The sequence below is a fragment of the Marmota marmota genome, unplaced genomic scaffold (genome assembly GCF_001458135.2).
Source record: "Marmota marmota marmota unplaced genomic scaffold, marMar, whole genome shotgun sequence".
Lineage (NCBI taxonomy): Eukaryota > Metazoa > Chordata > Mammalia > Rodentia > Sciuridae > Marmota > Marmota marmota.
In genome coordinates this window covers 15,101,815-15,118,217 of record NW_026000222.1, presented here as the reverse complement: position 1 = coordinate 15,118,217, position 16,403 = coordinate 15,101,815, and the positions used below count along the sequence as shown (strand labels likewise).

Genomic DNA, 16,403 nt, shown 5'->3' with positions numbered 1-16,403 from the left:
TTTTTTTTTTTTTTTTTTGGAAGGTGTCTATTCAGATCTTTTGTCCCATCTTTTTTTCTTTTTTTTTTCCTTCGGTTAATATATCTTAATTATGCAGAGAGTAATGTGTTTTGTTGTGACATATTTATACATGCACATTAACATACTTTGGTCTTTTTGTTCATTTTTTTTTAAATCAGGTTATTATTGTTGAGTTTTAGGAGTTCTTTGTATTTTGTATAGCAAACCATTATCAGATGTGTGTTTTATAAATCTTATTATCTTCATTACCTGTTTTTATAAACAAAATTTTATTGGAATTTAGCCATCCTCGTGTGTTTACAAATTGTCTCTTGCTGTTTGCCTGCAATGATGGCAGAGTTTAGTTGTGACAGAGACAGTTATGGTTAGCAAAGCCTGAGAAATATACTGTCATGGTTTGGATCTGGAAAGTCCCTCAGAGGCTTGTGTGTTAAGGTCTTAGTCCCCAATGCAGCAATGTACAGAGGTGGGACATTTGGGAAGTGACTGGATCAATGGATTAATCCACTGATGAAGTTGGAGTCTGAGTGGACTCTTGAGAGGTAAGCGGTGGAAGCTGTAAGAGTGGAGTCCAGTTGCAGGGAGAGGATCCTCGGGGACTGTATCTTGTCCCTCTGCTTCTTGGCTGTTAGAAGTTGAGTAGCTTTTCTCTGCCACACCCTTCTTCCATGATGTGTTCTGCCTTACCTCAGGCCCAAAGCAATGGAGCCAGCCAACCATTGGCTGAAACCGTGAGCCAAAATAAATCTTTCTTTCTTTGTTTCCCTCAAGTATTTGTTCCAGTGACAAAAGGCTGACTAACACTTTTATTTTCTGGCCCTTTACAGAGAGTTTGCTGATTCCTGCTATAGGGTGGTAAAAGGTAAAACCAGCTCACAAAGGGCCTGTTAAGTTTTACTGAGGACTTTAGATTGGTTCTTTAGAGATGGGAACCACTGGATTTTGAGCAGTGTCATGATTTTTCAGAAAAGTAGTCTGATGGATGAATTTGAAGCTGTATCAGTTGGGTTAATTGCAGGAAACAAACCATTCTAGGTATTTCAAGCAGAAAGGGATTTAATATGGGGAATTAGGTGCCACTGAGTGGCCTGGTGCAGCAGAAGTGAGGGGTCCTCCCTGGTCTTTGGTTTCAGGGTCACAGCCTTACAGTTGTAATCCATATGTCAGGAAACTGCTGCTACGCCTAGAATCACCTTACATGCATAAAGCTTTTGTCTAGGTGTTGAGGCATTGGGTCTGCTGGAGCCCCTGCCAGTCATTAGCTCTTCTGCCATTTGTCCTGTAAGAACCTCTCATTGTCGGATCTAGAATCATCAGATCTAGAACTTTCCTGCAAGGGAGTCTGGAGATCTTCTAGGCCCTAGGTGCAGGGGAGCCATGTGGAATTCCCAGAACAGTGGATGAAGATTGGAATCAGAGACTAGTTAAGAGGACTTTTGTAGTGACTGAGGAATTGGAAACTAGTCTCTGGCAGTGGTAGAATAGAGAGAAGACAGGAGAAATATCTAGAGCTACCTACGTGTAGTCAGGGAGGAATAGGAGACCTCCCAGACTCTTGGATTGTGATGTCATTCTTAGAGATGAGAAATGTGGTAGGGGAAGAGCTTAAGGATCTGTCCGTTTAAAAATCATATTCCCTGCTATGGCTGGCTTGGGTGTTTAGCTGCTCTGTGAATAGCAGTGCTGCGTGGCTCTGGGGCAGTCTTTCCTCTGAAAGTATATCCGTAGAAGGAGGATTAAAAGCCGAAATTAAGAGACACAGAACAGAACATTGTATTCCTGACCATGGACAACAGGGCCAAGATACTGATGACCAGTTTAGAATGCAGGAGTGATATTTCTACTTTTACTAGATCGGTGTCTGGGTTCTGGGACTTCTAGTTCTAAGAATTTGTGTCTGAAAGGGAAAGGGTGTAGAGATAAACCAGTCAAACAAACAAACAAGAAAGAGTCTGGATGACTCTTTAGACATGAGAGCTTGGGCAGCTTGGGTATGTGGTAAGGAAAGACCAGAAACAGAACTGAATACAGATGCTTTGGACAGACGTGGATGGCGAAGAAAGGAGTTGCTTGAGCCAGTGCATTTGTGGCTGTGGTTTGGTGTGATGAGGCTGGGCTTTTCCTCTACAGTTCTATTGGAACTAGATGGCTCAGAGTTTCGAGTTCGATGGAGGTGGTGATTTGGGGTTTGGTTTAGTGACTGCCTTTGTGATGGCATACTCGATAGTCTAAGTAGAGTGACTCCTTTTAAATGCTGAAACAACTCTATATTTAGGCTTTTCATTTTGTATTAGATAAAAATAGACACAGAACTAAAACCCAGAATTTGTATTGCTTTATGCTTCACATGTGCTGATTTCATAAAGTTAGGTACCCATGACTTACTGGAAATACAGTGGAGGTATTGGTCTCAATATTTTTTGATCCTCTCGTCCTTATTTCCTGTTTGTTATGTCACTCTGGCATCTACTCCTATTATTCTGCCCAAATTGCAGCCATCAAAACCCACCTGATCTATCTGCAAGTGGCCTAGTCCTTTCTGGAAACAGTCTGTGCCTTGACTTCCACATTAATGCAGAGTGTCTCCCCACCCCCTTCATGGATCTTTATTTAAAAAATAAGTTCGATTCATGTAAAAAATATATATTCCATAAGAAATGGGTTACAATATTAAGTAGGGCATTTGAGGATGGCATTACGGGTAAGGTGACCTTGTAGTAAAGATTTGAAGAAGGCGAGGGATTTAACCCTAAGGGTAGCTCTGGGGCAGGGGAAGGTTGTTACAGAGGCTGAGATGGAGTGGAAAAGCAGTAAGGAAGCTGGTCCATTTGCAGAAGAGGGGGAGAGAAAGTGATCAGAGGAGGTGACAAGTGGTAAGAGGAGGTGACAAGTGGTAACACGAAGGACCAGATTGTTTCCGTGAATTTCTGCTGTATGTATTTCAAGATTCTTTGACTAAATAGACAGTAAAATTTGGGCTGGGTGCAGTGGCACACACCTGTAATCCCAGCAACTCAGGAGTCTGAGGCAGGAGGATTTCAAGGCCAGCCTCAGCAATTTATCAAGGCCCTAAGCAACTTAGTGAGACCCTGTCTCAAAATAAATAGAGTTGGGATATAGCTCGGTGGTAAATTGCCCCTGGATTAAATCCCGAGGACCAAAACAAACAAATAAAAAACAACAAAACAAACAAAAACACAGTGCAATTTTTAGTATGTCTTATGGCAAATTGAACTTTTATCTTTATCTTGTGATCCTTGTTTTTTTTTTTTTCTTTTTTTTTTTTTGATGGTGTTGAAATTAAACCCAGGGCCTCTTGCATGCTTGGTAATTGCTCTATACTGAACTATAATTCCAGCCAGTTTTTTTTTTCTTCCTGCTTTTTTTCTTATACATTACTTAGTCTGAGCAGTAAAAAGGGACAACCTACAACATGAGTGATTATTACAAACATTATGTTAAATGCGAAAAGCCAGACCTAGAAAGTTATATTCTGTATGATTCCATTCATATGACATTTTGGGAAAGGCAAAATTATAGGGTTAGAAATCCAATCAGCAGCTACTGTGGGTTCAGGGGAGTGAGTGACTGCCAACAGGCCCAAGGAAATTTTGGGGGTCAATGGAAATGTTCCATGCCTTGATTGTGGTGGTGACAGCATGACTGTATATGTTTGTTTAAATTCATCAAACAGTACCCTTTAATGAATTTTACTGTATGTAAATTATACCTTAATTTTTAAATCTTAAAAATCAAAAAGTATTTGTTTAGAATTAGTGCAGCTGCTCCAACTACCTTTTATTTTGGGCTTTTTGGCATATGTTTTCCTCAACCACTTAGTTTAGCCATTTTGATCCTTACATTTTAGGTGGAATTTCTTTTAACAGCACTTAACTGGATCATTTTCCTGTGGTGCTGAGGATTGAACCCAGGGCCTTGTGCGTGAGAGGCAAGCACTCTACCAACTGAGCTATATCCCCAAACCCCTTAATTTTTTTTTTTTTTTAAGCCAGTAACTTTCATCTTTGTCTATCACAGCTAGTCCATACATGTTTTTTTTGTTGTTGTTGTTGTTTTGTTTTTTATGATTCTTGGTATCTTTGGAGTAGTTTTTGGCCTTTTGCCTTTTGGTTTTTCTCTGTCCTCTGTTCTTTGTTTTTCTTCACACTAAGCCTGTGATGAGCCTCCCTTTTAAAGAAGAGCCTTGATGAGTTGTAGGCATCTTTCACTCACTGATTATTTGATAGTGGAGTGTCAAATTTTGCACCCATGGGTGTGAAAAGAGCAAGAATTTACTCACTGGCTCCTTGTCTGCAGATTTTGTGTTTCTTTTTTTTTTTTTGCTGACTTTTGGCACATCTGTGGGTTGGGTCTGTTTTGTGTGTTTGCAGATGGCCTTTGAAGATGCAACACTTTAATGACAAAATGGCAGTAAAAATTTTCAATTTTTTTTTTCTTGTGCTTTTGGGGATTGAATCCGAGGCCTTGCAAGTGCTGGGCAAATGCCCTATCACCTAGCCACACCCCTAATCCTAATGGTAAAATTCTTACATGAAAACCCAGAGTAGGATACGGTGCAAATACTTGTTATTTTGTAGGGGAGAAAGAAAGAATAGGTCCAGGTTGATTTTTAGTTTTGTTTTGTTCTAGGATGGAGTGTAGGGCCTTAGGCGCTAGAAGCACATGCTCTACTACTGAGAGATATTCCTAGCCAGAAAAAGTTTTATTTTAAATCAAATCATACAGTTTTTTCTTTACATTTGGAAAAGAATGATGAATTGGAGACTCCCGAGGAATTACTTCTTCTTTTGCCAGTTTGTTGGTTTTGCGTGGGGAGGCATGCGGCGGGAGAGGCTCTTGGCCGAGGAGCATTGAGGGTTGTGTGTGTCTCATTCATCTTTGTGTCTTTAGCAGGACCTAGTGTAGTGCCTTGCTGCACGTAGCAGCGGTTCAGTAAATATTTGTTGAATTGAAAGAGGCTTGTATTCCTGCTCCTCATTTGCCAAAACTTTGGGGTGGGTCTTCTACTGGTTTACATTCCTTGGTGCCCTGGCTCCTGAGGTGCGGTGGTTGCAGGGACACAGTGGGGGCAGGGGGTGCGTTTTATCAGGACTGACTTGTGCTTCCCAGGCTCTGCCTCACCACCAAGAGGGTGGTGGGTCTCCACTGCCTGTTCAATTCTTCTTGTTTCATCAGGGTTTTTATTCCCCATGATTGATATTTCCATACTGAAGACTTTTCATGGACTCTTCTTTTCAAATCCTTGCAACTTTAAAAAAGTTGATGTTGGAATTAGATGACTTGATACATAAATAAGTCTTCTTTGGGAAAAGAATGTGTGAAGTCCCTGTACTTTAACTCTGCCAGAAAAGAATGTTGCTTACTCTCTAAGAATAATAGTATCTCACTTATATATAATTATTCAAATTCTCATGTGACTGTTGAATCTTGGAAGTGTGGGTCTCATAAAGGACAGGAGAATCATGGCAATGCTGTCCCTTTTTGACGGACACTAGATTCCACAGAGCAGCACATAGCAAAGGGGACCCTCTCAGCTAGGATGAGATAGGGTGGTCTGCAAGAACTGGGCTGAGGTCATTATCCAGCCACATATTTGAGAGTCGGTAGTTTCCTTTGCATTCCTTCTCATAGCCCCCTCCATCTTCCAGGCAGGAATGGGGTGTCAAATCTCCCCCAGCTTCAAATCTCTCTGATTTTCTCTTGTGCCACTGCTAGAGAAAGTGCTCTGCTTTGAGATGATGCAATTAGATGGGGCCCACCTGGGTGATCACCATTTTTAAGGTCAGCTTTGCCATATGACTTGAGATAACCAGGGACATGGCACCTTCTCATACATTTTAGGCATCAGGGTGGGTATGTTTGAGAGAGGAGATCGTTTAGAAATTCTGCCTGGCATGGATGGCCCCTCTCTCTGTTCCCATGTGTAATCACTTACCTGGTCTTTTCCTGTTGGCATGTGCTTAAAAATCACAGCTGAAATAAAATAAAAACATGCCAAAAAAAAATTTGGATTTGGAGGGCTGGGGCTGTAGCTCAGTGGAAGAGTGCTTGTCTAGTATACGTGAGACACTAGGTTTGATCCTCAGCACCACATAAAAATAACATAAAAGGTATCGTGTCCACCTACAACTATAAAATAAATGTTTTTTAAAAAATTTGGATTTGGAGATGATGCGGGCACAATGAGTCTAATGAAATGAGTTTTATTTCTAGGTCCTGATCCTAGAGGATGATTTCACATGCCATTTAGGGTTTAGCCTTTCTGGAAGACACTGGTGGATTGTGAAATTCCATCCTTTGGCACAGTTCTCTTTCTTTCTTTCTTTCTTTCTTTCGCTTGTTTGTTTATTTTTGATTGGTGCTTTCTACATATACATAAAGGTGGAATTCGCGGTGGTGTATTTATACATGCACATAGTGTGATTTTGTTTAATTCATTCAGCATTTCCTCCCCTTCCCCATCCCTCCCTTTCCTTATCCTCCCTTGACTTCACTACTCCACAGGTCTCACTGTACTGCCCAGACTTGAACTCCTAGACTTAAGTGATTCTGTTGCCTCAGCCTCCTGAGTAGATGGGACTATAGGCAGGCCACCATGCCGGCAGATTCCATTCTTTAAAGAAGTGAAGGAGGTGACAAGGGATTGGATTGGAAAGAACATACAAAGTATTAGAGATCACAGGCTGGAGAATGCTTTTGAACCTGACTGTTTATTTCTTGAATGCTCACTGTGGGGTCAGGTGCATGCTAGGTGCTGTATATATGAAGGCACACAAAATAGATATGGTTCTACACTCATGGACCTTTTTGGAAACAGACGTTAAACAAAAAAACATGCAAACCAATATATTTGCAAATAGGACTTTTTTCTTTTTTGGTGGTGCTGGGATCAGACCTGGTGCCTTGCAAGTGCTAGGCAAGCACTCTACCACTGAACCACGTTCCTAGCCCTCTAAGAAGTTGCCATAGACAGAACAGTTGGGATACTGTACAGGAGAACGAAAATGAATTTCCTGTAGTCTAGGAGATCAGGGACCTTCAGACCAAGCTTTGACTCAGGAACCAGGTGGGTAAACAGTCCAGGGATTAGTATGCCAGGCATGTAGGTCAGCAAAGGGCCTACTGCATTGTCCCCAGAAGGAGCTTAGGGGGCTGTCTTGAGGAATGTCCACCAAACATATTCTTTGTAGAGCTTTCCTCACCCCTGCTGAAATCTTGCCTTTTTGACGTGTCGTGTTGGACCATTTAGAAATAATACTCTAAGATACTGTAGTTCCAAGTACAGTTGTCCCTCACTCTCTGTGGGGGACTGGTTTCTAGGCCCTCCTTGGATTCCAAAATCCCTTATATGAAACAGCATGGTATTTGGTATATTACCTACACATGAATACTAATACTATATACTCCTATATACTTTAAATCATCTCTAGATTACTTATAACACCTAATTACATATAATTACTATTTAAATAGTAATTCTGAATCATTCAGAGAATAATGCCAAGAGAAAAAAGTATGTACATGTTCAGTATAGACACTTTTTCCTGAATATTTTTGGCTTGCAGTTGGTTGAAACCGTGAGGTGGAAGTCAGCAGATATAGAGGGCCTTTCAAGACCCTAAGTATTCCCTCAGGCCTGGGACCTACTTACTGAATGGGGAGGGAGTTGGAAGAAGGTGAAGATGCTTTTCTGTTCCACCTGTACAAGCTGGTATTCCGCATACCTTTCCAGGCCGTCCCCATGCAAACTCCTCCTATGGTAGTGCAGGTTGGTGACCCCAATACTCATCTGTTTACCTGTCCTATGCACTTATAATTCAGGTTCAGATGGTCTCAGGTCATAGGACAAATCACATGCTGCCATCTCAGCTGTGCTGAGTAGGTGAACACTTGCCCTCTGAATCTTGGCTTTCTCTCACAGTTGGGAGGGTATTTGAATGTTCTTTTTAATTAATCCCAGCATCCAGCCTGGAATTAGATTAGATGAGTCACAATTTATTATACATTCTCTCTTAAGGTGACTCTCTTAATCCAATAAAGCCACCACCCTTGAAAGAATTGCTCTGTACTCCAAGTTGAGCAAAAGTAAATCATTTGTCTTTGTGGAATTTAGAATGGACTTGGCAGCAGTTTATTTTTACCTTCCCTGTCATCTCTGAGGCTGGCAGCCTAGAGGGAGGGTGTGGATTGGAGCCATAAATTACCCTGGAAATGGCTAGAATGGTCCCATTTTAACTGTAATTGTGCCTTTCCCAGTTCACCTCTATCCCCACCCCCACTTTCTAACTCACTGCAGAGTGAGGGAGGAGAACCTGAGGGGTGAAAGTGGAGTCCGCTTGCTTGTTGGTATCTAAGTGGTGGAGACCATTTCTTTTCCCATCACCATTTCCCATTTTTCTCCCCCATGCTTCTATTTTAATGCTTGTTTCTTGCTGGTTATGTCTTGCTGGAAGCAGGCCCAGCTCCACTCAAGTTCTTTTCTTTTTTTTTCTTTTCCATGCTGCTATTAAAAGACAATGACCAGTTAAGTGTGCTTGCAGGAGAGGGGCAGACAGGAGCCCTCTTGGTTCTGGTAATCCCAGGCAAATAGCAAGTCCGATTCTGTGGTTAGGAATGAAATTGAAGTGAAGTTTGAATTTAAGTTTATTAGGCAACTTTCACTTCTGTGCTTGTTTTATTAAAATGGAGGAAAACCAGTCATCAGTTATTAAACTCTGACATGTCTCTTTCCAGAGCTTGAACACCAACAGGACTGAATCTGAAGTCAAAGAGCCTCCTTCCATGTTCTGGGCCTCTTTTGCCATGGTAGACAGCTATGCTTGGCACCTCATGTTCAGCCAACTGTGAATTCTTGATATTTGGGAGGATGTGTCCCTAGGCTTTAAAGAATCTCCATATTCACTAATAGAAATGGCTATGGGGGTCTTGGGTTTTGTTTAAATCACAATCTTCAATCTCATCTCGTTTTCTGTGTGTTTGTTTTGGGGTGGGGGGCATATTTTCTCTCCTTAGGTTACCTACCTTCTAAAACTTTTGATCACTTTAATTTTTTTCCAGATGTTTTTGTAGTGGATAAGACTCAAATTGATTTTTTTTTTTAAATTATGAAGTTAAGTTTATTTGGATAAAATTTACAAACAGTAAAATTCATCCTGTGTGGAATATAGCTCTAAGTTTTGACAAAAGCCTTTCAGGTGGTCTCTATCATCACAAGATATAAAAATGCCATCACCCCAAAAAGTTTTCCTGTGCTCCTTTGTAGCTAGTCCATCCTTTGACCCTTAGCCACTGACAAACCCTCATCTGTTTTCTTTCCCCAAAGCTTTGCCTCTTCCTGAATGTTATAAAGATGGATTGACCCACTGGGTAGCCTTTTGAGTCTCTTACTTAGCATAATGCATTTGTGAGTCATCTGCTTTTGTGTGTGTCCGTGTGTTCCTTTTATTTACTGCATAGTATTCTGTATGTCTGCACCATGGTTTGTCTAATCATTCACCATTAAAAGACTTTGGGTTGTTCATGGCTTTTGGAGACTGTGAATAAAGTCACTATGAATATTTGCATTACAGATTTTTGTGGAAACATATTTTTCATTTCCCATGGGTAAATACCTTGGAGTAGGATTGTTGTTTATATGCTAAGCACCTGTGTGACTTTGTAAGAGACTGCCAAACTTTTCCATAGTGACCAAACCGTGTTGTATTCCCTCAAAGCAAAGTAAGAAAGAATTCTAATTACTTTGCATATTTGGCAGGACTTGTTACTGTCAGTGTTTTAAAAAACTTTGCCCATTCTCTAATAGAAATGTAAAGGTATTTCATTGTAGTTTTAATTTGCATTTCCCTAAGAACTGATGATGTCAAATGTCTTTCCTGTGCTTGTTTTCCATCCGCAGATGGAATGAAGTGTCCACAGCTTTCAATTATTTTAAAAATTTTGGGTTGTTTTCTTATTGAATTTTGAGTGTTCTATGTAGTCAAGATATAAGTTCTTTATCAGATGTGTATTTGCAGCCTAAGGAATGTCCTTTCCTTTTCTTGACAGTATCTTTGGGAAATCGAGAGTTTTAAATTTTTATGAAGTCATAACCCAAACTGCTTGTTTGGGGTTACATTTAATTAGATGTTTTTTTCACCTTTCTTCCACATTGCCTTCTCTCTTCAGCTTCTTGCCCCCACCATTCTATTTTAGACCCTATGAGTTTGGTTACTCTTCTGGACAAACCAGAAGATTTGTCCTTCTGTGACCGGCTTATTTCAGTAGCATGCTGTCCTCAAGATTTGTTTGTGTGATAGCACGTGTCAGAATTTCCTTCTTCGTTGAGAATGGGCTGCTTACACCTCTTGGCTACTGTGAACAGGCCGGCTGTGCACACGGGTGTACAGACATCTCAGAGACCTTGCTTTCAGTTATTTTGGGTATATATCCAGAAATGAATTACTAGATCATGTGGTAATTCTATTTTTATTTTATTTTTTGAGTTCTAAGGATTGAACCTAGATCCTTGTGCATGCTAGGCAAGTGCTCCTCTTGAGCTATATCCCCAACCCTTTTTTTTTTTAATTTTTTTTTTTTAAAGAGAGAGAGAGAATTTTTTTAATATTTATTTTTTAGTTTTCAGCGGACGTTTGTATGTGGTGCTGAGGATCGAACCCGGGCCGCACGCATGCCAGGCGAGTGCGCTACCGCTTGAGCCACATCCCCAGCCCCCAACCCTTTTTAACATTCAAGAAATTTTGAGATAGGATCTCACTAAGTTGCCCAGGGAGGCTTCAGATTTACAATCCACCTGCCTCTGCCTCCTGAGTAGCTGGGATTACAGGTGTACACCATCGTGCCTGGCTTTATTTTTAATTTTCTGAGGAACAACAATACGTAGTTTGCCATAGTGGTCCCACCATTTTACATTCCTCCCAACAGTTCATAGGGGTTCCAATTAATTGATATCCTCACCAACACTGGTTCCTTTGATAGTAGCTATCCTAATGTCTGAGGTGATACTTAGACCTTTGGTTTACATTTCCCTAATGATGATCAGAGTTTAGCATCTTCACATGCTTGTTGGTCATTTGTATACCATCTTTGGATAAATGTCTGTTTAAGTCCTTTATCCATTTTTAAATCAGATTTGTTGTTGTTTTGAGATATAGGAATAAACTGCCTTTTAAAATCAGTTTTATTTAAGGTGCAAGATAGATTTATTGATCTCAAATTCTGAGTCACCCCCAAGGTTTGGGTTCTACTTTTTAATATTGAAAAAAAAATGTTTTCTGGCTTGGGAGCCATTACTTATTTAGACTTTTTACTTTGTTTTCCCTTAGTTTACTAAGGTTAAGCTTGGCTTCCTTTTCTTTTTTTCTCAAATTGTGGTTAAAAAGCACATAATGAAGTTTACCATCTTAACCATTTTTAAATGTGCAGTTTAATAGTATTGTCTCTTATTGTTGTGAAATAAGTCTTCCTTTTTTAGACCAAAGACACAAGATTTTTCTTTATTTAATTATTCTATATAAATTACTGCATATGTGACCATGTTGACCATGCTGCTTTGAGACGACCATGCTAAGTAGTCAGCTGGGCTCGCTCACTAGCCAAGCGGCTCCCACACCCAGCATTTTATGGTATGATGGAAATCGTGAGCAAAATCACAAATTACTGCATTTCCACTAAGGCATTTAAGCTCCTTGGGGTCAGGGACATTTTCTGCTTTGTTTCTAGCTCTAGAACTGGCCTTCATGCAGGGCAAGAGAAGATGTTCCAAGGCATCTGAGACTCAGGTTGTCAGGGTGCAGGTGAGGACTGAGGCTGGTGCTGTGATGTCAAAGCTTAAGTACCAGGAAGGACAACCAAGAGCCTGCTCCTGGGACCTCATCTGTATCACAACAGCTTTGAGGAGTGTGGAGAAAGAATCCCAGAGCCCTGGCCTCCATGGTCGCTCCTTGGTGGCTTCAGTTCCTGAGGGAGGAACTTAGGTAAGGACACAGCAGCATTCTGGGAAGGATATGCTGTAGAGAGAGCTGAATTTCTGTAACTAGGTGACTTGAAATCATTTGTGGAGTTTGGCCTGGCTGGCACAGCTGGTTGGCCCTCTGCTGACTGCCAGGGGCTGCAGAACACCTCCCTGCCCCCAAAATGTCAAGGGGGATCAGGCCAAGGTTGAAGTCATTGGCAGAGCTGAAGCCAGACTGTCTGTGGTGGAGGCTAGCTCATCTCCACCCCATCACCCCAAGTTTGTCCTAGTGCTATTTTGGCCTATGGTGTGTGGTTTCAGCATGTGGGCCAGCGTTTAATCACGACGCAATCACATCTTTTAAGGGCTGAGTGAGTCCTGAGAGCGGAAACTGCCTAAGAGACTGGCCTCAACTGTCAAGGCTCCCCTACACTCTCCCAGTATCCTATTTGAAAGGCGATAAAAGAACAAGAAGCTGGAAACTCCAGATTTAGGGCAGGGGGAGAATAGAGAAAGGGTGTGTGTGTGTGTGTGTGTGTGTGTGTGTGTGTGTGTGGCCTGTGTGGCTGTGGGGGCGGCTGTGGTGGCTGGCCTCGGGCAGGGAGGCAGCAATTCATGCAAAGTGGTCCCAGCTGCCCCTGCTTCACGGGCTTAGCCCGGCCCTGCTCCAGCCTGTCATTCAGGGTAAGCTGCTATCATTAGTGGTTAAACATTTCTGAAAGTATTCTCTCAACCCTGACCACATGCCCTTTTGCGGAAGGGAGGGAGGAGCCAGGAGAGTACTGGGGCCCACCCTGTCATCCTGCCCAGTTGCTCTGTAGATGGACAGGGAGCCCTGGCCACTGGAAGCAATCATGGACTTGTCAGAAGCCATGCATCTGACAGGATTAACATTGCATTTGAGTGCTGCCCACGTGGCTACTGCTCCTTGAGGGGTGCAGCCTCTCCTGGGGGCTGTGAACACCAAGCTGGGGAGGCCATTTTTGTCTTTGTGAAGCAATTCTTGGCTGAAATAAGCCTTGTATTAACCAATTTTACCTCTCGCAAGCTCTGTGCCCTCAATACATACACAGACACATGTTGGCCAGTTGCTAGAGACCGCCTTTTCTTTGGAACTAGTTGGTGTTCATTCTGCTTTCGATGAGAAGTTGTGGTAAAGTGCTTAATACCAATGCTTCTTCCCGTGAAGTGGGGACTTTGCAGTATTTTTCTTTGACTGAGGTATGGTTGACAGCTTTTTGATTTATGAAATTAGCTCAGGGAAAAATACGGTGGAAAAAGAGAGTCCAAACTGAATCTTTATTTCCATAGTTCAGTCTACCCTCTCTCCATTTTTAACTGCCACGTGGTCTTGAGGTACAAAGGGCTCCAGAGTTTGCTGGGAGTTGTCTTTTCTTGGCCCAAGAAAAACTGCTTTTGTTTGCTTGTTTTGTTTTAAGTTTTCTTTATTCCTCACTCAAAAGTAAACAGGCTCAATGAAGGAAACTGGGAAAATCCAGAAGAGCACAAAAGGCAAAATCAAAATGTCCATGTCCCCAGCATTTAAAGATTATCACTGTTAACATTTTGGTTTATTCTTCTCTTATCTGAAAATTTGGTGCTGCAGGCTCACCCCAATACACTGGACTAGAGGCCCTCACCAGCAGGGGTGCCCTTGCGGGTGTGGATCTCAGCAGGGAACTTTCTGTTACAAGTCTTAGTGTTGCCATTGGTCAAGTGACCAATGAAAGAATAGTCTATAGGAATTCAGCCTAAGCCAAGCTTCCCACTCCATCCTCCAGCCTAGTGTGGATACTTGAAGTCACACCTCCTGGACTTGAATCTGTGTTCTGTGGCTTACTTTCTGTAGAACTTTTTTGCGTGTCTGTGTTCTTACGTGTGAAATGGGAATAGCATTAAGCTACCCATAGGGTGGCCTTGCCAAATGAGCTCATACATGCAAAGTACACAGCTCCGACGTGTGATGTTACAGCTTGATGAATATTGTATATTTCTGAGGTCGTCATTATTTTATTGTTTGTAGTCATCTTACTGCTCCATGTCAGGTAGTTTAAGTTGCTCTCAGGGCCTCTTTCTCTGCCTGGAGAGCAGTGGCCTTTTCTTCACTGGATGGTGTTTAAACCATATCACTGTTGTAAAGTGGTTTATAACTTCTCAGTAGTGGAATAATGCCCTTGGGTGCAACGGCTGAACTAAGGAACAGGGAGGCATAGATGTTGCTGAGTGAGTGAAGGCAGCTACATAAAGAATGCAAGAGCTCACCTTGCTCATCGCCTGTGTGCTCTGAAAGTGTCCGATAGGTTTTCTTCTGCTAGATCCCACAGTGTCTTTGTGATCAAGTCATTTCTGTGTTGGTTCTCACTTACTTGGATGGGCTGTTGAGTCATCTTTTCTAGGTAAAAAACATGTCACCAGACACATCAACTAAAGTTGTTTAACACCCCTTGACTTCTGTTTCCAGGGGAGTCATCTTTCTAGCTATACAGAAAATTGATTTGGAGACGTTTGGGCTCCTTTTGCCTAATGGGAAAATGTCTCCTCTGTAGCCTGTCCAGTGATTCTTGTTTATTTCCAATAAAAATAGTGAGATGGTCACAGGCTATTTTGCCAGTTATTTCAGATGTGGGGGTAAATCACTCCGAATTTGTTTACTTCAAGTGGAAAAGTTTACACAAAGCAGCCTCCTGGGATTCTACCAAGAAGGAGGCTTCCCTGGGCCTCTGCTTGGAGCCAGCTTCTATTGGGTCAAAAACTACAGGGGCTGTTAAAGTCCTGTTTCCAATAAATAGCAAAAGAGGGAGGACACTGGTTTAAGGAAGACATGCTTCTTTCTTTTTCATCATGCCTTATGTCTGTCTGCTTTACACTTTGAACCCCTAGGACACACAGACATTCAGGCGGTTCAGCCAGAACAACCACAACAGCCGGTGAACAAAGTCCTGGTACCAGGAACCGACACCGCCAGCCCATCAAGAACCCAAGCCACAGTGGCCTGGCCAATGGCACAGGTGAGTGATGACACAGCATGCCAGCCTGGACGAAAGCACCGTGCTCTTACCTGTCCTGTTGTGGACTTGGGACTCTGCCTGATGTGTCAGAATATAGGGAGGGTGTGAGAAGACTCCAGTACTGAAGGGAGTTTGAATCCATCAGTCTTTCCATTGGCCCACCTTCTTTGATCTCTGGCTAATTCAGACAGTGTTGCACCTGTCTGAAATATTCCTTTGTGCAGAAATAAAAAATTGTTTTTCTATTCATATCTTATCAATGTTGGATTTCTTTGGGGGAAGATATTTTGTGTACACATGACTCATTTTTAAAAAATTCCTTAATGAAAGCAAATTGTCAAACTAGGGGGAAAGAGAAAACTAAGTTTGTTGCTGAGAGCTGAGTTGGAGAATATGGTAGCACTGTGGAGGGGTCTGGGCACAGACTGGCCACTGTGAAGCCAGATTACCCCTGGGGAGCATGCTGTCCCCACTCCAGTGGGGCCCATTTGATAGTCCTATCCACACACAAACAGAATTTGGTTCTGCTTCCATGTAAGTGGGAAGGGAAAGACCTCTATCAAAACAAATCATTTTTTGTTCTGCTTCATCTGTGTCACATCAGGACAGTATCAGAAAGGAAATTTTTTTTAAAAAATTCATTTTCTAAACTTCTTGAAGATGGTCAAAACTTTAGTGACCACTGGTCTGTTGGTCTTTTGTCTTAATTTGGGGCAGATGGGAAGGGTCATGAATATTTACTTCCATAAGCCATAGTCAGGCGAATGCATGTGTTTTAATTGATAAGTGACACTGACATAATTTTGTAGTTGCTTGTTGGTGATGGCAGAATTGTAACATGAAGGACAAGAGATCCAGAACTAGTAGTTTTGTCACATATGCATTATTTTGGCATGGGTACTAACCTATGTGTGACAAACTTCCTGGGAAGAAAAAATCCACTTGTCGCTTGGTAAGAACTTTCAGTTCTTAGCAGCATTCCATGAGGGCTCTAGTAGCTTATGTTGCCTGGTTACTTCATTGTCTATAAGGGACAGGTAGTGGGGAATGGCCTGTGTCCAGCAAGGCTGACCGTGAGCACAGTGGCCTGACTTTCTTCCTGGAGGGTGGGACCTGCCTGAAGGAACCAAGTTCACCCTGGGGCTTGGGGATGCAGATGAGCTGCAGGTGAAGAGCCCAGCAGCTGCTGTCTCAGTCTGCCTGGCTCTCCTGTGTCAACCATTGTATCCATCTGCATAAAGGTGACTGTGACCTGGTAGCTGTAGGTAGACTGGTATTGAGAACTGTGTCTAGTTTTTTGTTTTTTTTTAATTGTGTAATTTATTTATTTTTATGTGGTGCTGAGAATTGAACCCAGTGCCTTGCATGTGTCAGGCAAGTGCTCTACCACTGAGCCACAACCC

General features: G+C 42.1%; 1 protein-coding gene across 1 annotated transcript in view; it reads left to right on the top strand.

Moving 5' to 3' along the window:
- Positions 1–16,403, top strand: part of Wwp2 (WW domain containing E3 ubiquitin protein ligase 2) — a 116,243-nt gene that overhangs the window by 49,689 nt on the left and 50,151 nt on the right. Inside the window, exon 7 of the mRNA XM_015496140.2 lies at positions 14,873–15,000. Coding sequence (XP_015351626.1) covers positions 14,873–15,000 — 128 coding nt within the window. The remainder of the gene's footprint in view (positions 1–14,872; positions 15,001–16,403) is intronic.